The sequence below is a fragment of the Rhinolophus sinicus genome, linkage group LG07, assembly GCF_036562045.2.
Source record: "Rhinolophus sinicus isolate RSC01 linkage group LG07, ASM3656204v1, whole genome shotgun sequence".
NCBI classification, from domain to species: Eukaryota; Metazoa; Chordata; class Mammalia; order Chiroptera; family Rhinolophidae; genus Rhinolophus; species Rhinolophus sinicus.
This window is the reverse complement of record NC_133757.1, coordinates 80,129,017-80,151,442: the sequence shown is the minus strand read 5'-3', so window position 1 is coordinate 80,151,442 and position 22,426 is coordinate 80,129,017. Positions and strand designations below refer to the sequence as shown.

The following is a 22,426-nucleotide window of genomic DNA, read 5'->3' as shown; positions in this document are numbered from 1 at the left end:
AGACATTGAAGGATGGCTGGGCGGGCGATGGGTTCTCTAAGAAGTGAAAATCACCAGTGTGGTTTCACTAGAAGCCACAGGAAGTAAGATCACTCAGAAAGTGGGAACAGATAGGAAGAACCATGAGGAACATGAACATCTAGGGGACAAGCAGTAACCCCCCCCCCCCAAAAAAAAAGACTGCAAAGGAATCTGAGAAGCAGCACCCAGAGAAAGGGAAGTGGACGTAGCAGGTAAAGAAACAGGCAATTAAAATGGGGGGGGGGGGGGTGCCAAGAAACAGAATTGCCAGGGAAGGTGGTCAATAGCATCAAATACGGGGGGTGGAGGGGGGGCGCTTACAAGGTGTTCATGGCTCTGGATGAAGCTTTTTGGAAACATTAATAGAATGAGCTGAAATGCAAGGTTGGAGAGCCCCGGGGCCGCTCTGATGGCCCAGAATGAGGGTTTGGCCCATCTCTGAGAAGCAGGAAATCCTAGTGATCAAGAACTTGGCCTCTGAAGCTTCCCGGTCTGAATTCAAAACCCAACTTCCCACTTTGGGGTCCGAGAAAGTCACTTAGCCTCTGTGGCCTCGGTTTTCTCACCACAAATCGTGGTTAAACAGCAATACCTACCCCATAGTGGGTTGGGGTGGCGATGAAATATTTTGGTATTAAAGTGTTGACACCACTGGTGGACACAGAACCAGTGTTCCTCAATATACCTGTAATTCTCATTCTAAATCCCTCGGCGGGTTCTGGACCTCAGAGGGCTGACTGGGTTGGGGTGGGCAGGCTCCAGGGGAAGAACTGAAGGCAAAAAGCGGTCTGGACAACCTCTAATTAGGTCCGAGGGCATGTCGTGAGTTGTCTTAGCGCGCTCAGGTGGCGAAGGCCTGGGGATCTCTAAATAGGTCCCCTGGCCAGAGCCGGGATCCCGGAGCACGTCTCGGGGGCCCTCGCTTCGACTGTGACGATCTCTCTTCAATCCTTTCCTCTTCGGCTCACCCAGGCCTGACGTGGAGGCCCCCAGAAAACACCGCCAAAACCAACGCACCTTCCCCCTCTCGCCCTAGCGCCTACTGAGCCTGTGCGGGGCGAGAGGGCGGGAGCCAGAGACCAACCCCACGAGCGTGCGCCCTCTGCTGGCGCCTAACGGTCTCCCCGGCGCGCGTGCGCGCGAGCCCCAGGCCCCGCCCCCAGGCTGCAGGCGCGGAGAACCGTTGGTGCCGCTCCCCGCGCTTCCCCGCCCCTCGGGGGCGGGACGGGGCCTCCCCAGAATCGGTGAGAGAAGGCGGGGACCCAGGATGCCACGCCCCCTATCTGGTCTTCATTTGAAGCCCCTCGACTCCTCACCGCTGGCCAATCGTAGCCCGCCCTGTCCCGAGCGTCGGCCAATGAGCGGCGCTCTCGGGCTTCTTCCGGCTCCGTGCCCCGCTCGCCCCTTCCCCAGATCTCCCCGCGACGGGCGGAGCACTGTGGCGGGCGTCGGCCGCGGTGACGCGCGGCGGGCCGGGAGCCAATGGGAGGTGGGCTGGGTGCTGATGGACGGGGCCAGCAGCCAGTGGTGAGGCGCTGGCTGCACTTCCCGTCGGGGACAGAGTGTAATATGGCGAAGACCTACGATTACCTGTTCAAGCTGCTGCTGATCGGGGACTCGGGGGTGGGGAAGACCTGTGTCCTGTTCCGCTTCTCCGAGGACGCTTTCAACTCCACTTTCATCTCCACCATAGGTAGCGGGGCTGGGGAGCGGCCGGGGTCTCCGGAGGCCCGGGTTGGGCGCGCCCCTGAGGGGCAGGGGCTGAGGGAGGGGCCGAGCCGGACGGACCCAGGGATCTGAGGTGGTCGATGGGGTCTGAGGGGGGAAAGAGCAGCCGCCTCCGCTAGCATTCGGGCGTTCCCGGGTCATGTGGGGGAAACCAAGTGCCCATTTTGCAGATGAGGAGACTGAGGCCCCGATCCTCAGCCCGCTGTTTAGTGAGTGTATGTCCTGGGCTGGGGTCTTGGCGTGTGTCATTTCGTTCTGTCCTTAAAGCAGCCCTTAAAGCAGTTCTTTTGGGGTCCCCGTCTTGCAGAAGTGAAACTGAGGCATGGGGAGTTGGCTGTGGGTAAAGACCCCTGACATCTGACTTTATTGAGAATTTACTGTGTGCCAGGCACTGTATGTGCATTATCACACTCTTCAGTTCTCTATATTAGGTCTGTTGTGAGCCCATCTCACAGATGGTGAATTTGAAGGCCAGGGAGGCGTGGGACTTACCTAAGGTCATACAGTCTTCAGGTGACAGCGATGGGATTTGAATCCATATGTGCCTGACCCCAAAACTCAAGGCTCAGCCATCCCAGAGAGTGGGAGCACAGGACAAGAACAGCTGATCCACCTTGGAGCCAGGACTCTAACCTAGACCTCTCCTGTTCCTTCTTCAGGAATAATCAGGGATTAAGCCTTTAATCCCTGACCCTATGTCCCGCATAGGTGAATTTCCTCTAGAAGGAATGGTGAGAAGGAGTCCAGAGCCTTTCCCTGCTCTGCCTCCCATCCCACTCAAGGGTCACAGCTTTGGCAGGTGACAGCTGCCTTCCCTGGGACCTGTCATCCCCAAGGAGATACCTGATAAAAAGCTTCAGTGAGAAACCAAAATCAGCCACTGCCACTGCCAGCCCGGACTTCCCTATCGTGAGGCCCAGGACACCGGTTGTCACTTTGCAGATCAGCCTTTCCCACAAAGCCAGCCCACATTGTGGATGAACAGAATTGGCTTGTTGCTTTTCAGTTCTGACGGCCACAAAAATGGAGCTGACTTCTCCTCATGCCACACAAATAGCTATTGCCCACGTGAAAAGGTTTGACCTGGGAGTAAGACTGATCTATACAGCCTTGCTCCGCAGTGGAGAAGCTGGAGACTGTTGCCAAGCCCAGGAGTTGATTCTGAATGGAGAAACTCTAGGGAACAGGCTCTGCCTTACCCCAGTGTAACATGAACCCAATGAACTCATCTCCTGAACCCCATGATGAGCTGCTGATTGCCCTCCTTCAGGAGCTGCATTTTGCAAAACAATCAGGTGCCAGGTGCAAAGTAAAGGAAATTGTTCTGCTTGATTTCCAGCTGCTGTTCACCCTTGAACAATCACTTCACCTTTCTGAGCCTTGTTTCTTTAGTTTAGGAGTAGTGCTCTCTGCAGAGGCCTGGGTGGTTAAGGATCAGAACTGTACAATGAATAGAAGGTTGTCTGCCAGGGTCTGTCTAGAGGAAGCAGAGTGACTCCTGTAGTGATAGCGTCCCTCCTTGGGGCACAGGTGTTTCTGATTCTTCCCCTCCCCTGCTCCAAGCTTGAACCTTGGGATAACCCTTGAACCCCCACCAATCACTTAACACCTGGCAGGCTGTGGGTCGCTCAACACAGATCTCACTTTCCCAGTGTCAGGATCTTCCTGTTCAGCACCAGTGCTACTGCGATCAGTGCCAGGGTGGGTTTTTGTTTGGTTTCTGATTCTTGACCAGAAAATCCAGGCTGGCATGCTAGGGCTCCGAGCAGGCTGGCCTCCACTTGCAGAGGAGCCCATGACTTGGGCAAAGTCACCTAGGTAGGTGGAGGTGGCACTTGAACCCAGGATCCCTGCCACCCACTCTGTATTGGTTTCATGATACTTGTGGCCTTCCTGCAGGCCTCTGTCTTCTAGGAAAGTTTATTTCACCCTGACCTTGAAGTTACGGCCTCATAATTCTTAGGTCTCATAAAGTTTATACTTCCTAATTAAATTTGGTGTGTTAATAAAACACGGGAGGAGGATAGGGCCGAGTCACGTGGGGCTCTGCCAACTGAATGGTGCTTCTTGATTTCATAGGTCCCTTGCATCTATGATGAGGTGGGGGTTGTTCTAGAAAGAGATGACACTGGGCCACTTAGTTTTGAAAGACAACCTAATGCATAAAGGGGATTCTCTATTGGCACTGAGTATACCTCTGGGTTTTCTTTATAGATCAGGAATTAAGTGGCTCTTCATTTTCTGCCCAGGTTATGTTTGCCAAAGTCTGTTTTTGTAAGCTCCATTGATTGTACGTGGTGTGAATTTGGCTCTGTGGCTGCAGGAATTGGTTCTCCCCAGCCTGGCTTGGCCCTCACTACCTCCTCAGGGCCTCATTCATTCATTCCCTCAGGGAGACGGATGATGTTGGTGAAAGTGCTTTTTAAACCATGCAACGCCATGTAGGTCCCGTTTCTCTTAATTCTTTCATTCAACCATCTTTCTCTGATGTCCGCTGTGTGCCTTGGTACGGGGGCTACAGAGATGACTCGGATGAATCAGAGAGAAGCAGAACTGTAACAAGGCCTGTGGTCAAGGTGTGTGTGCAGGACTAGGCAGTTGGCTTCTAGAAAATAGGTATTCAGCCCCTGCCACACTTAGTCACTGGATATGTGGCCATAAAACTTTTTGAGTCCCTGTCCTCATGTATCTTATGGCCTAGTGGGCACAATTCAAGTGCAGGCTTATATTCTTTGTGGTCCCCAGGACAGCTCCTGAGACAGGGAGGGATGAATTAGCATCACCGTCATGGATTCTGAGGGGTCAAACCAGGCCTGAGACTCGGAGCTTCACAGGCATTGATTTAGAACAAACTCCCAGGGCAGAGACTGGGTTTGGCTGTTTCCTCTCCTTGCAGGCCATTCAGATCAGCAGGTTTTGCTTCTAACGTTCACGGAGCAAAGAAGCAAATAGACAATGTCAGGGATAAGCGTGTGAAAAGAAAAAACAGGTAAGAGGACAGAAGAGGATGGTCAGGAAGGGTCCCTGGAGGAGATGCCTGGAATAGGGACCTGAGTAAAGGGAGGGGGGAGCCGGGTGACCGTGGAAGGAAAGAACGTTCCAAGAGAGGGAAGAGCAAGCACAAAAGCACTGAGGCCAGATCCTGCTTGGGATGGTTAGGAAATAGCCACGTGGGCAATGTGGCCAAGGTGTGGCCCGAGAGGAGGGCATAAACCATGGGTACCGAGAGTTGACAAGGTTAGGCTAGACCTTGGAGCACACAGGCAACTGTTTTCACTTTATTCTGGGGCTGAAGGGATGGTGGGAAGCTATGGGAAGAGGTTTGGGTTTTTGTAACAGTTTTATTGAAATAAAATTCACAAACCATATAACTCACCCATTTAAAATGTATGATTTGGTGGCTTTGAGTCTATTCACAGAGTTGTGCAACCATCACCACCATCGATTCCAGAACATTTTTATTATGCCAAAAAGGAACCCCAAGCCCCTTAGTTACACCACCATCCCAGCGCCCCATCTCCTCATTCTTTCTCTAGCCCCTGGCAACTGCTAATTTCATTTCTGTCTCTGGATTTACCTGTTCTGGACATTTCCTATAAATGAAATCATACACTGTGTGGTGTTTTGTGTCTGGCTTCTTCCACTCCACATGATGGCTTCAGGGCTCATCTATGTTGTAGTGTGTGTCAGTGCTTTACTCCTTCTCATGACTGAGTAATATTCCATTGCATGGATGGACCACATTTCGTTTATCCATTCATCCGTTGGGGGACACACTGGAAGGTTTGGAGTTGAGGTTAGCTTTGCGATGTGGTTGAGTTGGTGTTTTTGGAAGCTGGGGAGGGGATTAAGGGAGCAACGGTCATAGCCTGGAGAGGAGCTGAGGACGCTGAGCGGTCACCCTGGTCCTGGAGAAGAGGACTAAAGCCGGTGGGTGGGAGAGAGGAAGGCAGGGTCAGGAAGGCTTCTTTGGCGGTGACCTGTGAGTGGCTCTTAAAGGAGAGAGGTTTGCCAGGCTGACAGGTGGGGAGGGTGGGGACCACCGCAGAGAAGGAACAGTGTGTGCGAAAGCTGGAGGCCCACCTGTATCAGGAGCCTCTTGGGGCTTAGTGCTGGGAGGGCCAGGGGCGCAGGAAGCGTGGGTCTCTGGCCTGCAAAGGGCCCTGTTGGGCCCACTCTGCTAGGTGCCTGTTGGGGGAGGAAAGAGAGCAAGGCTTTGGCACCTGAGCTACCTGGGTTTGCCCGCCAGCTCTGCCAGCTCCCAGCTTCACTCCAGGCAGCTCCTGTCCGCCCTCTGAGCCTCAGTTTCCCCTTCTGTGAGAGGAGAAAGCTCTCCGGATGCGTCCACATTTGTTGTGGGGGATTCCAAGACCCACCCAACGTGCCCAGCGCCAACCAGATGCTCCATCAGCTGTGGCCACTAACACCTGCACAGGTTGGCAGTGCGCGTCTTAGACGCAGCTTGGGAAATGGCCTGACAATGATGTGCCTTTTTTTTTTAATTTTCTTTCAGGAATTGACTTTAAAATTAGGACCATAGAGCTCGATGGCAAGAGAATTAAACTACAGATATGGTAAGTCATTGCTTTCATCAGTGTCTTCCCCTGGCGACGCTTCGAGCAGAGGCCCCGGTGTCCCCACCCCGTGCCCATGCCCTCGGCCTCCCTTTCTCTGTGCCCAACCCAGACACTTTCTTCAGAAGCCCCCGGAGCTGTCCTCTGCTGGCTGCTGGGGCCCAGAGTCTATGTCAGCACCTTCTGGGGACATAGCTGCAAGTCGCCATCAGCTTAGCATTTGGGTTTGGGCACAGCCTGGCTCTGGGCTTCAGAGTGGCCTGCTCCCATTGAATGTGGAGAGAGCCCTCTGTGGCTGCGAGGACGGCGAGATTCCCTGGCCTGGCAGTTCCCTCTGAGCCTGTCAGCTCCCCGAGGAGGCCGCCATCACTTCCTCTTTTCTGTCCTGGGGCCGCCCAGGTCTCACTTCCTAACACTCAGACCTGAAACCCCAGAACCAAATATAAGCTGAGGCTGGGCCTCATGGTGGTACCGGTTTTCATTCCACTCACCTGGGGCCGACTTCTGTACCACAGAAAATGGAGGAAGTATGAGTCCCCGGCACTCATGCTGACTGGTCTGCAGCCCACGGTGCTGGGAGCTCAGGCTGAGTTCAGGTGGTCAGATGTAGGGCCGTCCTGCCCTGTAGCCACATACTTGTGGGAAGCATGAGCCCTGAGCAAAATAAAGAGAAGTCATGTTTGAGAGGGTGGCACCATCCCTGCGGTCCAGATGAGCTCCTGTGGGGGGTGGAAGGGTGCACTGAGTGGGCTGCAAAGCCACCCCCACCTCCCCGCTGCAGCTCAGTCCCCCGCTCAAGTCTCAGAGTGTGAGCGTCACCCCAGCCTGCTTCTCAGCTTCCCTTGACTTCCGTGGTGTTTACCTCTGAGTCTGATTGCAGAACCAGAATTTGGATGAGGCCTAACACCTTGTCATCCTGCAGAGCTCCTAGTCAGTCAGCTCTGGCTGCCTTACAAGTTACCACCTTGTGAGTTATAAGCCAGACAAGTTCCTCCACTTCCAACCGTGGCTCCCCAGCCACCTCAGTGCCCAAGTCCAAAGTGACACTGTACTGGCAAGCAGAGTTTCGCTTTCCTTTCCTCCAGTCTTCCTGCTTCGGCTCTTAGGAATCTCAGTGGGGTTAGTGACTTTCTTAAAACCTTTCTAGACTAGACCACGGTTGAGAATAAAGTGGCTGTAACCATGAATGTCGCCTGCTGTTGGCATCAGAAAGTCAACTGAGCCCCCAGCGAGGCGTTCTGTGCAGGCCAGACATGCAGAACCCTCCCAGGACGGGAGATGAGGTGTGCAGAGTCGCAGGGGAAGCCCTGGGCCCGGAGACAAAAGACATGGCCCTGGCTCTGCCACCCATCTGTTAAGTCACCTTGAAGCCAAACACGGAACACGCTCCATGCTAGGAGCTAGGCTCGCCCGAGCCTGTCTTACCCAGGTGTCGCCTCTATGCCAGTGAGGAAGGACTTGCCTCCTGGCCTCCACTGAGATGGCGTGAAGGTGCTTCCTGAATCTCCCCTGCTGAGGTCACCCAGCAGCTCAGCCCATCAGCGAGAGCTGTGTTCCCAGGCCACACGACCAGTCCCTTCCATACACACAGCCCCGGAATTACACAAATAATAACATCCAACTGTGGCTCTCCTAACCCAGAAACTCTGGGAAGGACCCCCAGGAAGCAGAGGTACGGAAGATGGTGGCTTTGCTGCGTCCCCAGCTGGGAGACATTGGCAGGTCCTCTGAGCCACACTTTTTCTCTGACAGAATAATAGCGTAGGGGGCACTGCCCACAGCAGGATGACAAATCAGAGGTGGCCCGTGAGAAACCTGGGCATCCATCCTGGGTTAATGCCCTTGTTCCCACTGTGACAGCACCACTAATTTCCCTTCTCCTTCTCATCTTTAGGGACACAGCTGGCCAGGAACGGTTTCGGACAATCACAACAGCCTACTACAGGGGCGCAATGGTATGGTTTAGTGTTTTTTGTTTTTTAAAGTCAAAATGGATGTCACTGCTTGGATACCAAAACCTGGCCATTTCTGAAGGAGCCCCAGGCTCTGGCTCCTCAGGGGTCCGTAGTCCCAGGTTAGTTTTAGGAAAAGGCTGTGTGGTGTGCTCCTCCCCCACGTACATACAGCTCCTTCTGGCTCCAGAGACAATGCAGGGTTTAAGGAAACCTAATTCTTTGGGAATGAAGGAAGACACAGGAAGCCGGTTCTTCCAGGTGAGGTCAGTGAAATTGGAGCCGGCATGCCCCAACACTTAGGAGTATTCACACGGCCCGCGTCAGGCTCTGTGGAATTTGCTACTGAAAACTTGACGATGGTCCAGGAGCTGACTTGCTCTGGGCCGTTGGCTGTTAAATTCGTTGCCTGGGCCTGAGGTGGCGTGCTGTGATCAGGAGACTGTCTCATCATCCCGCAAGTATTTTTCCCGAGTGCCTTGTCCAGGCCAGGCTTGAACTGGGTGCAGGGGGAGACCTGGAATGGGCCGGGGTCCTGCCCTTGAGGGCCGAGCAGGTCATGCACATGTGAGGTCTCTACAAAGCGGGTGCTCAGGGGCCAGAGGGAACAGACAGATCCCCAGGACCTGACTGGGCAGCCTGCGTCAGCTTCTGAACTCCGTCTCCTTACTTGGAAAGTGGAACCGAGAACAGGAGGACTATGTCCCAGGCAGCTGAGAGGCCACATGGCCGTCTCTCCATTTCCAGACCCCATCACACCCTGCCCTCTCCATGGCACACCCCATCATTTCACTGTAAAGACACCTGTTTTGTCCATGAAGCCATACACTCCGGGAGGACTGGGCCGCGTCTTGGTCACTCCTGCCACATGCCCTGTGCCTGGGCCTGTGCTGAGAATGTGGTGAGAGCTCAGGAAGTGCTGCTGGATGGCAGACATGAATGGGGACATTAAGTATTTAGAGTGGCCCACGCTGTGTCTGAAACATCATGGAAACTCAGTCACAAGGGTGGCAACCTTAGCACTGCCCATTAAAATTAGTTTACTAATTTTCCCCTCATCTTGCTGTACTCTGGTGGGTCAGGGGCCTCGGGGCACTCGGGTCCTGGGGGAGCTTCTGCTGTGTGGCCTCAGGCAGGCCCCGTCCCTTTATGGTCTGAAATAGAGCCCCCCACCCCCACCCTGCACCCCCTTCCCTGTGCCAGGCACTGGACCCAGGTCTTGCCATAATCCCAACTCCCCTCGCGGCGGTGCTGTGGTTATCCCCACTATACAGATCGGGAAGCTGAGGCTCAGTGCCATTCCATAGCCAGCTTAAGTTCACACAGAGGATACGTGTCGGGGCGGGTCCTAGCGGCTCTCTCTAGCGCCCACATCTTCAGCCCACCCCTGGCCAGGCTGGACTGAGCCATTTGTAAGACCTTGTCCAGCCCCAAGGGGATTGTGGTCTGTGATCCTCCTAGACCGGCACTGCCCGTACAGAAGCCACCAGCTATTTGAATTTAAATTGGTTAAAATAGGAAACCTAGCCCTGCAGTCTCCCCAGCCATCCTCCAGGTGCCCAGAGCCGTGTCTGGCCAGGAGTGATCTCACAGGACAGTCAGAGGACATTGCCAGCACTGCAGCCCCGTCATCAGCTCTGTCCATGTGGTACTGGATGGTGGGGTCTCAAACGGGAACATTGGATGTGTGTTGTCCCTTTGTGAGCCTACAAACAGCTATGGGGAGCTGTCTCCAGACGGGCCAGGAAAACGGTCCCTGGGAGCCCTGCGGGCAGTTTCAGGGAGGACCTGGAATAAGGTGACACTATGTTTTCCAGGTACTTCTGCTCTTTTCCAATAGCTCTATCCACTGCCCTGCCCTCTACCTCCCCATGAGTAAAAATCTGGAACGCTGTAATCTTGGCACATGGTGCCAACTTAATGGTGGCAGCAGGCATCCTAGGCCAGCAGAACAGCCAGTCCCTGGAGAAAGGGGTCTCACAGCCCTGTGGCGTTCCTGCCCCGGCAGCGGGAGGACAGGGGCTAGGCAGAGGCCTGACTGTGGAGTCTGCCCACCAGCATCTTCTGCCTATGCTGGCTTTGGCTGGGGTGACGCAGACATCGTGACCACTGGAACTTCCCAGGCCTCTGTCAGCAGTCTTTATTCAGGCTCGCCAGGAGACCCCTGAATCAGGGCTCCAGATGGCATATTTTTGAGGGGTCGTGGCCGTGGCAGGCTGTAAGGCCACTGTGTATATCCTTAAAGTCACGGGCCGGGGGGTTGGAAGTGCTCTGGCTTTCTTGCCTTGTCTCCATGGTGTTGTCACACACCCTTGCCCCCACAGTTCTCTGCCCAGCACACACGGCCCGTGTTCTTACTCTGCAAACTAAGCGGCCTCAGAGACAAGGGTCTCGGCCACAGCAGAGGTTGTGGATGCAGGGTTGGGGCCTGGGAGCAGGTAGCAGAAGGGAATGGAGTGAGCCGAGCCTGGGCGGCTCAGCTGAGGCCGCGTGCCTTGGAGCCCAGGTACTGGGCTGCACAGGGGGCTTGTGGTAGCGCTACAGGCTGGCTCGCTGTGGGCACCCTTCAAGGCGTCCGGGGCGGCCTGAGGACCATCCAAGGGTCGTCCTAAGGAGGCCCCGACAGCTTCCTCGTGGGAGCTAGCTAACCTCACCTGGGCTTGAATCTTAAAGGTCACCTCTCTGCACCTCAGTTTCCCTTCTAACAAATGGGGATATTTGCCCCTCACAGTAATGAGATCGTGGGCTCAGATGGAGGCAGGGTCCCTCTGCAGCTCTTTCGGGACCTACAGACTGCCCAGGTGTGCACACATTGATTATGGAACCACAGGGGCATCAGTGCTGCCTGGCTCTGAGCTCGAAGCCAGGCCCCGCTCTGGGGGGGTCCCTAGAAGGCGCAAGGGTGTCGGGTCAGGATGCCCAGGGTGCAGACCCCAGCTGTGCCTTTGACTGTCCTGTGGGACCGGAGACAGGACCTGTCCACCCCACCCTCCAGCCTCAGGTTCCCCATCCGCAGAGTGGAGATGACAGGACCATCTGACCTGGCCTGTGAGGTTTCAGGAAGACCCCAGTACAGTGCCTGGCACAAAGTAGGTGCCAGACAAGGGGCCATGCTGAGGCCCCCAGCAGAGGCAGTGCTGGCCGAGCCCAGGAGATGACTTAGGCCAGGCCGGGGGGGTGAGTGAGGGTGGCAGAAGCTGAGCACAGCAGAGGTAGTCGGTGTGGGAGGGGAGAATCGTGGGCGCTGGGGCCGTGGAACATGGTGTTGAGGGAGCTGCAGGGCATGAGGCTGGGAGGTCGGTGGACCTCGGGGGCTGCCGGGGTGAGCAGGCCGTACTTTTCGTGCCTGCAGTCAGGAGCCAGCAAACCCACTTGTGAGCATTCGTGTGGGGTGGTCTGGCCTGTCGGGTGGAGGCTCACCTCCATGGGTGGCTGAGGGGCAGGACCGGAGCGTGGGAGGCCACTGAGAGGCTGGTGCTGGAGCCACCAGAGGAGCCCCAGGGATGGAGAGGAGGGAGCTGTGGGGAGAGAGGTCATGTCGGGGGCCTCCCATTCCGAGAGCTCGCAGCTTGTCCAGAGTGTGTCTCTGTCTCCCCTGCTCAGGGCATCATGCTGGTCTATGACATCACCAATGAGAAATCCTTTGACAACATCCGGAACTGGATTCGGAACATTGAGGAGGTAAGGCTTGTGGGCTCCATCCACGCACGACGACCTTCCCATCTGTCCTCTCCTTGGTCCTCACCCTGGAGCCCCTGGTTTACAGATGAGATCACTGATGCACAAAGACACCCACTGGGAAGTTGTCCAGAGTCCCGTTTGCTAGGAACATAGCCAGAGTGGGGCCTGGAGGAGTGGGGTGGTCGGTCCTGGAGACCACGCTGGCCGGGCCGCTTCACAGAGCGGCTCTGAGAGCCCATTTCCCCAGCTGGGCTGTTGGGTTGGGTGATGTCTTGGTTATGAAAGAGGTGATACTCAAGCTCTTGGTCACCACGAACGTTTGTTGCTTTCTAGAAAAGGAAGGTTCTAGAATTGGCATGACCCCTATATTTGGAGGGTGTGGTGAGAAGCTGTGTCAGGTGTACTTTGAGCCATAGCGGAGCAGGGTGTGAGCTGGTGTGTGAGCTCCTCGTGTTCAGGCCAGCAGCACTCAGACTGTAGCTGGCTGTGAAGGGAGACCTTGAACCGTAGAGCGAGCAGAAGGTGCCAGCCCTGCCTGCCCGTCCCAAAGCCAGTGTCATCACCTTTGTAATCTCCAAAGAACTTCTCACCCCTAAAGCCGTCCTGGATGATGGCGCATGTAGCTTTTGGTGACTCACCAGGTCGGGTGTACGGTCTGAGGCGTGGCCAGAGGACTTTCCCCTCCTGGACTCACTGCCGGCCTGAGGCTTGAGCAGGTGTACAGGGCCGCCTCCCTGATGACAACAGTTTGCTGGTGGGAGGCTGCATGTGGCTGAGGAGCAGGAACTTCATTCTCACGGCAGTCTCTGTGGAAGCGCCATTTCTGGCCAGCAGGCGGGAGGGCCCTTTGGTTGGCAGGAAATCAGGAAGAAAGCCATGCAGGTCATTTCAGTGAGACCAGGTCTGAGCTGCAGCAAGCAGGTCTTGTCTGGTGCTTTCAGGAAGCCAGGGCCACTGCCCTGAGCAGGGGCTCGTACAAAGGTGCCATTTTCAGGCAGAGTTAAGGGACCACCAGGGGCTGGCGAAGCACCAGGGCTGCCCCCCCCCCCCCAGGCACAACCAGAGCCCAAAGAGAGAGCTGGAGCAAGGCAGAAGCTCCCAGGACAGCAGCTGAGGCCCCCAGCAGAGGAGCCTGGGAGGGAAAGAGAGAGGTGAGCAGGGATACCTCCCACAGATCCCGCCAGGACAGACACAGGAGCCTGGTTGGCGCAGCCCATAGAGAAGCCGTCCTCAGCAGCCAGAACCCCGGACTCGGCCCTGGCTTTGGCTGTGTGACATCAGAAAGGCCACTCAGCCTCTCTGAGCTGCAGCATGTCATCTGCACAAGGGTTTGTCTAGCAGTCCTGACCCCACCATTCTGATTTCGGGGGTCAGGCTGCAAGTGGGGCTTGAGCCAGTCTCACCATGCGTCTCCTCTCCACTGTCTGCCCCTCTGCCCCCAGCACGCCTCTGCAGACGTCGAAAAGATGATACTTGGGAACAAGTGCGACGTGAATGACAAGAGACAAGTTTCCAAGGAACGGGGAGAGAAGGTAGGCGTGGCATTGCCAGGCACCCTGGGGCAGAGGGACCTCGGGATTTAAGGGTTCTCTACATGGAGGCCAGCCATGCCCTGCCTCACAGGGCCGCCCGATTGCTTGCTGATGGGAAGGCCGACTTTGGGTTAGAACCCCTCAGAATCTTCATGAGCATAAGGTGACCCACCATCCTGGCTTGTTCAAGACGGCGGGTCCTAGGACAAGGAACTCGACCGGGCAAAAGGAACAAGTCAGCCCCTTCCATGGGGCACATGGCATGGGAAGAATGAGTGGGAAACATGCCCAATCGAGCTTCAGGCTAAAGACTGCCAGCAGTGAGGGCTTTTAGGCTGTGCTCTGCATTGTCCGGCGTGGTGTCTCGGGAACCACAGGAAGCAGAGGGTGGAGCCGTGGTGTGAGCCAGGCCCCCTCCAAACTCCTGCCAGGGACAGTTGCCACCTGCTGTCCCCTGGTGACTCAGAGGAGCAATTCCACAGCCCTGGACCTGTCCCCCTATTGCTGTTCCCTCCTTAGGGTGCTTCCTGGGGGTCAGGGGCTCCTGGCGGCTGACGTGTGCGTGTGTGTCTCCCTCACAGCTAGCTCTGGACTATGGAATCAAGTTCATGGAGACCAGTGCAAAGGCCAACATCAACGTGGAGAATGTGAGTCCTAGGCCCACGGTGCCGGCCCCTTCGGGCTGCGGATCGAGCTGTCCCCTCCAGGGAGGCTCTGCCACAGGGAATGGCCACAGGCTCTGGGCTGTCCTGTCGGCCATCCGTCCAAGAGGCACTTCCTGGGCAGGGCTGTGTGTGAGGCCCAGGTGGCCCTAGGGGGAATTACCCCCGTGTTCTGATGTCAGTAGGTGCAGGCCTTGGCTAGGCACTCAGGACATCATCTCACTGGCTCTTGGGGAGCCCTGGGCAGTAGGCAGGGGTTTACAGATGGGGAAACTGAGGCCCAGAGAGTCCCAGCTGGCTGGTGCCCAGGCCAATTCCGGGTTGGTGCTCTTGGCCATGCCACCCACACAGAACGGTCCCAATCACAGGCCCAGATGAAGCAGGGAATCCAGGCCAACCTCTCTTCTTCACAGTGACGCCAGCCTTGCAGTCGACCTGGTGGGTCCATCCCATCACCCCAGTGATCTTTCCAAAACCGGTCATCCACGGCACTCCCACCCTAACCCCCTACATCTGTCTCAGAAGGCCCTCCCTATCCGGCCCCATCTGGTGTGTGCCGCCCATAGATCAGGCCTTACCCACCCCTCTCCATCCCAGGCCGCCTCCAAGCGTTTGCTTATGGTCCCTTCCCTTGCACCCCCTCTTCTGTCGCCTCTCCCCAAGGAATCCTCTAGCTCTGATAGGGATGGCTCACCGCTTTGGGTCCCCAGCACCCCCAGCCCCCCTCCATGACAGAACTTTCCTCCTCGTGGGGGTTTGCTGAGACTGCCCCTCCCACCAAACTAGGAGGCCCTCAAGTGCAAGTGCCGAGGGTGAGTCATCCCTGTATGAGGCCCAGGGGATGGAGTGGGGTTTGTCAGTATTCACTGATAGAGCAGACAAAGGAAGGGAAGAAAGGGTCAAGAGGCTGCGACAGGGGCAGCAGCCTGGGGTCAGGCCAGCTCGCGCCTTCGCCATCCTTGGAAGATGACTCTTTCACCCCATCCCAGCCCTTCCAGGCCCCTCTCCCGGGCCAGGACCCAAAATGAAACTTGTTTGGACAAAGAGCTGCTTGTCTTTCGCTGCCCTACCCCTGACCATCAGAAAGGGAGCAAAGTGGGCGACAGTGCAGGAGTCAGGCACAGGTTCTCTTCCTGCATTCTTCCAGATTGGTCAGTTAACCGCTGGGTGCTTTGGGCCAAGTCACTTGGCTCCTCCGAGCCCCAGTTTCTTCCCTGACCCCACCTCCCAGGGTCACTGATGGGGCCGAACAGGTGAGACCTGCCCCCCGCGCCGCGCTGTCCTACCACAGCCACTCCACAGTGGTGCCTAGAACCAGCAAGGCCCATTGGCTGCTCATCTCTGGGTGCTAACAACATCCTTATTCCACAGGCATTTTTCACTCTCGCCAGAGACATCAAAGCAAAAATGGACAAAAAATTGGTGAGTGTGTGTCTTTCCTGATCTCCTCATGGCTCCCTGTGGAGCCTGCCATCCTCTGTCTCGAGTATAATGCAGCCCTGGGCACGTCCTGCGTTTCAGGGCCCAGTTGGACCCGGTAAGGCATGGCTGGGAAGGACCAAGACATAGCAGGTGTGGTTGGGACATCAGCCCCTGGACACGCTCATCTGCTCGCTCCTTCCTCATGGCCCAGAGTTACGCAGCTCCAGGCTGTGCCCAGGCAGACGAGGCCCTGCCTACTGAGCTCACAGGCCAGCCGGGGACACACAGACAATGGCCCCCAGCAGCACCCATCCTGATGAGTGTGGCGGTGAAAAGCCGTTTCCCCTCCCCCCAACCCTCCAGCCCCAAATTCTGCAGGTTGTGACAGCTTGACAGCCTTCAATGGGTCCCAGAGTTCTGAAACCCCCAGGAGGTCCTGCCTGAATCCCTCCCATGCACCCTTTCATTTATTTCTGGGGTTTTTTTACTCACCACGGGAGTACTTCATAGTTCCTAGCACTCTGCTTAACTAATGCTTTCTTGGTCAAGTTTGAATGCTCAGCTGTACTTCAGGCACGTTTAGCGCCTAAACGGTATCATGAGTGTTGCTCGGTTCCAGTGGTCATTCTTTCCCGGCCAGGTGACCCTCCCCGGTCTCACAGGAGGATAAAGTGCTGTGTTTGTGGAGCGTTTTACATCTTGTCACACAAGAGTACACATAAAACAAAAAGTGCCAGTCAAGTAGTTCACACCTGATTTAAAAAGTATATTTTCATAATTCTAAGATACCATAAATTGAATCACAAGTAAAAATTGATTTAATAGCAGCTCTTTGGCCAAAACGGGAAACAGCCCACGGAAACCAATGTACTTTTACAAAAACATTTCTTACAACTGATTTTCTTACAGTTCTTTTTCTCTTCAGGCTAATGTTACATTTTTGATTCTTAACGATCCTTCTGACGCACTTGTGTCCACTGGCAGCTACGCTGAGCATCACGGTGCCCTTGGCCTGTGTTTTTGATACTGGCCCGTTGATTGCTCCAGAATGTGCCGTATCCTTCCAGGGCACAGATTTCAATGTACAATGTGCAGCCGTCATCCTTGTGATTTCGCGTTTTCTGAAGTGAATCACAAATCACTGACCATCAAATTCCTACCCATTTCCTACCACCTTTGTTAAATGCAGCCATTTCATATCGATCTTTTTTTAAATTTCTTTAATTGACATATAAGAGACATGCAACGTTCTGTAAGTTTGAGGGGTACAATGTGACTTGATACATTAGTGCAGGGGTGTCCAAACTGTGGCCTGCGGGCCAACTGCGGCCCATAATCCATTGTTAATTGGCCCGCAGCAAATTCCAAAAGTATATTTAGTTTGCTTAAATAAAGCAGGTGAGGCAATACGTACTTCACCTCGAGTGAGTGGCCCGGCTGTTTGTATGTTTTACCACATATGGCCCTTGGTGAAAAACGTTGAAAAAAGTTTGGACACCCCTGCATTAGTGTATTGCCGTGTGATTACCGTGGTCGCGTTAGCTGACACCTCTGTCACGTCACACAATTATCGTTTCCTTTTTGTGTTGAGAACAGTTAAGATCTGGTCTCTTAGCAACTGTGCAGTTGGTAGCACAGTATTGCTGACTGTAATCACAGTCCTCTTCACTGGCTCCCGGGGGTTGTTTATCTACCAGTTGCAAGTTGTGTCTGTCTTTTCCTCCACTGATATGGCCGGCTCTTCCCGCCCACATCGTCTCTCTTGAAAGTGTTGCAGAAAGCCGACCTCTGCCGATGCCCACCCCAGCTCTGGACCTCTGGTGTTCTCCCCCTCAGCACGACCTTGTGCGTCTCACTGCACACCCCGGGCCAGCGTCCCTTTCATGGCCACCTGGCCTCGTGCTCTGGCTGCTGCCACCCACTCTACCTTGTCACCTTGCTGTTACGCTGCCTCCTGTGCTCCAGCCACACTGGTCTTTTCTTGTTCTTGGAGCACCCCAATATTGGTTTGGATTTCCTTTCCCCTCCATCTGGGGTGCCATCCCCTTACTAGTTTCCTAGGCCTCCATAACAAATTCCTGAAACGAACTTCACAGCTTGCACCACATACACTCATTGTCTTCATGTCCTGTAGGTGAGGAGTCTGCTAGGGGCCTCACGGGGCTCAGATCAAAGTGTCGGCCGGGCTGTATTCATTTCTGGAGGCTCCAGGGGAGAACCCATTGCCTTGCTTGTCCAACTTGTAGAGGGCACTGCATCCCTGGCCTTATAACCACTTCCTCCGTCTTCAAAGCCAGCCACTCAGCATCATTCTGACCCTGCTTCCATCATCACCTCTCTTTCTTGGACCGCAGCTGAGAAGGTGTCTCTGCCTTTGAGGATTCGCGGGATTAGAGGGAGCCCCCCGGGGTGATCCAGCCTATTCTCCCCATCTCCCCTGAGTCACATCTGCAGAATCCCTCCTGCCACGCCTGGTACCATAGTCACAGGTTCCGGGGCTTAGGACACATGTCTTTGGGGGCATCTCTGCTGACCCACACCTGGACTGTCTCAGGCGTCGCTCCCTCACTCCCTGAGGTCTCTGTTCACACGTCATCACCATCAAAACACTTCCACCCCTCCCCCTGCCTTTTCCTTACTGCTCCCCACCAGGAAGTCACCGCTTGTTTGTTTACCTGCGTGATTTCCGTCTCCCATACAGTGTGCTTCCCAAGGCAGGGGGCTCTTACCCGCCACTGCATGCCCAGCGACACAAAAGTGCCCGACGCAGCGTGTGCACTCAAGATTCCTGTTAACTAAATTCAGGTTTTACCTAAGAGCTGAAAGGGGAAGGAGTTAGTCAAAGAAGAGAGGCTGAACGTTTTCAAACAGGGTGACATGGGAGGAAATAGGATTTATGTTCCCCGGGTCGGCAGGGGCCAGATCACAGAGGCTCCGAATGCTGGGTGACTGATGCGGACAGTCCTCTGAAACCAGTGTGGGGCACTGGTGTATTCTCAGTGAGGCTTACATGGGCAAGGTTAGGGTTTAGGGTTAAATTAATATCACCCACAGCGGGGTGGCAGGTGCACTGGGGGAGGAGGTGGTAAGCCAGAGCCTCAGCACAGAGACATGGGGACCCGCCAGGTATGCGTGGCTTTAGGACCTTGAACCCCAGCCCCGCCCCCCAAATCCTAAGGAACAGTCTTTCTGCTGCCCCTTGGCTACTTCACTGATAGGTGCTCGGCACATAAGAGGGACAGAAATAAGGAGGGAAGGGTGGGTGAGTGGAGAGAAGGAAGTAGGGAAAAGTGAGATGGGTGAATAAATGGAAAGATGTTGATGGGATGAATGGAAAGGGCTAGTTGGGTAGGTAAATAAGTGATTGAAAGAATGAATGTGGTAGAAAGGGTGGGTGGGTAGTAGATGAAAAGCACATCTGGGTTTGTGAAAGATGAATTGTCAGTTGGAAGGGACAGTTGGATGGGTGATGGAAGGGGATAGCTGGATAAATAATCGTTGGATGGAAGGATATAGACTGATGTATGGTTGGTAGGAAGGGAATGGATGGATGGTTGGTCGATGGAAGGGGATGGATGGATGGTTGGTTGGTTGGTTCCTTAGTTGGCTGGTTGCTTAAAAGACGTAAGAGATGTAGTGCTGATGCTCAGCCGTAATCTCAGGAAACCTTTTGTGACTTCAGGAAGGCAACAGCCCCCAGGGGAGCAACCAGGGAGTGAAAATCACGTCAGACCAGCAGAAGAAGACCAGCTTTTTCCGATGTGTTCTTCTGTGAGGAACGCCGCCTTACGCTGAGCCTCGCTCAGCCGAGCTGACTGTGCCTGCCCTGAGTGAGCCCCTCACTCAGCCGGGGCCCTCCCCCCACAACGTCCCCGCCGTGGCCACCGGGCTCACGGCCACCAGAACACAATTGAGAAATTGTTTATTTTAGTAACTGTCTAATCTTTTTCAACTTTGAAGATGGAATAAGTTAAGGATTTGCTATTTTTCCTGTGACGTCCGCCGACTGGCCCACGCATCGTGTACCTGGAGAGGAAGGTGGAGACGAGGTGAGCCTCCATCTCCGGGGCGTGACGCAACTCAAACCGCAACAGAAAGCCCATCTACATCCCCCACCGCAGAAGTGAGGTCCCCAAAGGCCAGTGATGATTCCCGGACTGCCCCACTCTGCACCATCAGCGAGGTGACCCACACCAGGCGCTGGAAGCATCTGCTGACACAGCTGACTCCCAACTTTCACCTTGTCTCTCAGTTTTGGACAAGTGACAAAATCCGTTGTTTCTTTTTCCCATTCTCTTTGACTCTCAAACCAAAGGGAAGCACAAATTAAGGAAATCCTGTGAAAAGTGTTGAGAAGGAAAGCGGAGTGGAGCGGCCTTTCCTGTGCACAGCCGGCAGCAGTCTGGAGTGCAGCCAGGCCTCGGGCGTGGTCGGCGGGCTCTCGGCAGCCCCCGTCTGGTCACCGAGGGGACCCTGCGTCCCACGGGTAACCCCGAAAGTACGACCATACACTGTCCACCCGCGATTGGGGTGTCTGCCTTCTCAGCCCCCAGACAGCCTCCACTCTTCTTTGTCTTCCCACAGTCTCTAAATTGGACATTCTTTCTAGCTGAGATTTTTATTTTTCCAGATCGGTAGTGCCATGAAGTGATTCTGTCTTTGATTTCCAGTGGCAAACCCAGGTGACTGGGACAGGTGCACACCTATGGCTGGATGTGGCCGAGAGCTCGAAGCGTCCCTGGTGACAGACTGACCGCAGAGCCATCTGGGCTGGTTTTTTTGACTCCCATCACTGGTTTTGTTTTGACAGCTCTGCCTTCCCATAGAGAGTATGCAGTTGGGACCAGGTCACCAGGTCTGAGGGGTGTCACCAGGGAGCCTTTCTTTTTCTTTTTCTTACCCTCCCCCCAAGCTGCTGTCAACCCAAGCCACTGGCGTCATAATTTCTTTTTTGAATTAAAACCAACATACCAGCCATAGTCTGCTCTCCCCTGAAATCTCGTAACATGCTCTGTGTACATCGATAAACGCACTTAAGGAAAACAAACGAGTTAGAGCTCATTTTAAAGTTCACAGATTTTCATGTCCACAGTTTCCCTGTAGGTAGATGTGACCAGGTATTGTGTTGGGGTTCACAGGTTGCCCATTTAAAATACAGCCCAGGCTGGTTGGGGCCTTGGGTCTGGACAGGCTCAAAGTGGAGGCAGTGGGTACCCCAGGCTCTGAGGAGATAACAGTGTTATCAAAAGACTGACTTGGAAAATTAAGCTTCCCACTGCCCCCCCAGCTCTACCCCAGCCCGCAGGTAAACGTGTCCCTACTCCTAGCACCACTTGGGTTTATCATGTGCCCTGCTGAACCCACCCAGTCAACTTCAGGCCACATGATGCCACCAAGATTCTCTCATCTTGTTCCCGCTGACACCCATTTGGCAAGTTACACACTCAGCTATGAGCCCCCTTCCTCACCTCTCGGGAGCACACCCCCCAATTCTCCTGGCTTCTAGCACATGGCTTGGCCACTGCCTCTTCAGACTGGCCCTGCAGCAGGTTTCTTCCACTCTGTTGGGGTCCCCAAGACCACCCCCTGGTCAGTGATTCGCTGGGATTCAGCATATAGCTGATGTATTCCAGCCAAAGGACACAAAAGGAAAATGGGCTCAGGGAAAAAGTGGAAACCAGGTGGAAGACTCCAGGAGTACTCTCCATGTGGGACGCACTTAACTCCTTCATTGCAAAGCTGTGACAACCCATGGGAAGTGTCTGCCAGGGTGCCCAGGGGGCTGGTCATGTGGGCAGCTCTGCCTGGCATGTGCCAAAACTCCAGCAGCCCAGACAGCAGGTGCTTAGTGTAAACCACATCATTTGTACAAACATGTAGGCGCTGTTGTGAGCCACTCTTCACGTAGGGAAGGTTTCATATCAGCGTGGGGAATTTCACCCTACAAGTTCCTGAATGCCAGCCAATGGCCAGTCTGGCCAGCAAGGCCCTTAGCCATGCCAGTGACTTCTACACTGCAGATCTAACCCAGACTCCAGTCTGAGCTCCAGAGACCCACGTCCACCTGCCTGCTGTCTATTCTAATTCAGATAAATGTCATAGCTAAGACAGAGCTCTTATCTTGGCCTCCATGCTCCATCGTGCCCTGTAGCCATCCCTTCCCACACTGGAGCCATTACCCCCTTGACCTCTTTCCCAGCCTCTCCTTTGTCTTTCAGTCTGTTTTCAGGGTATCCTTAAGAAATAGAAATAAGATGGCACCTCTAACTCCCCGTTGTATTCAGATACAACTCATACTCCACCATGGGCCACTAGTCCCTGCATGCTGTAGCCTATCTCACCTTTTCCATTTTCTCTGCCGTCATCCCCTGGCTCACCATCCCAGCCCTCTCCTGCTTTATTCCATGCTTGCTGCTGCCCCAGTGCCTTTGCACCTGCTGCACCCTTAATCTGGCAGTCCTCTGAAATCCGCACAGGCCACTTGTCCATGAGGTCATGACCATCCAGGGCTGCCTCTGCAGAGAGGCCCCCCCAAACCTTCCCCCCTCTCCTCCCACCTCATCATAGCATCTATGGGAACTCACTTCTCATGGCCAACTCTTATTTCCCCTTCATGGAAGCTGCACAGGCCTGACTTCTCCATGCCTGACATCCACGGCGAGATTGCTTTGTAGTCACCTACCCCAAGGGCCATCGCACATAGGGCCGTGGAAGCCCGGATCACCACCTGAGGCCCCAGTGAGAAGTCCTGGTGTCGGAGGGCGGGGGACCTTGCAGTCCCAGCCCCAGATCTCCCTGCTCGTCCCCTTCTGGAAGTTCCTCTGGGGGCTGCCTGTCCATTCTCAGGTTCAAGG

The 22,426-nt window shown here is 54.9% G+C and overlaps 1 protein-coding gene across 1 annotated transcript; it reads left to right on the top strand.

Annotated features, from left to right (window-relative positions):
* The first annotated feature begins 1,532 nt into the window (after window positions 1–1,532).
* RAB8A (RAB8A, member RAS oncogene family) lies at window positions 1,533–20,551 on the top strand. The gene is made up of 8 exons (XM_019737019.2): window positions 1,533–1,714; window positions 6,263–6,323; window positions 8,218–8,278; window positions 11,879–11,956; window positions 13,399–13,488; window positions 14,070–14,135; window positions 15,522–15,572; window positions 19,255–20,551. Exons 1-8 carry the CDS (start codon window positions 1,591–1,593, stop codon window positions 19,345–19,347), a joined length of 624 nt encoding a protein of 207 aa, XP_019592578.1. The 5' UTR covers window positions 1,533–1,590; the 3' UTR covers window positions 19,348–20,551.
* Window positions 20,552–22,426: the final 1,875 nt, after the last annotated feature.

Coding starts and splice junctions, on each gene's coding strand:
- RAB8A (XM_019737019.2), top strand. CDS start 1,591: ATGGCGAAGACCTACGATTACCTGTTCAAGCTGCTGCTGATCGGGGAC. Junction 1,715..6,262: donor CACTTTCATCTCCACCATAG/GTAGCGGGGCTG, acceptor ATTTTCTTTCAG/GAATTGACTTTAAAATTAGG. Junction 13,489..14,069: donor CCAAGGAACGGGGAGAGAAG/GTAGGCGTGGCA, acceptor TCTCCCTCACAG/CTAGCTCTGGACTATGGAAT.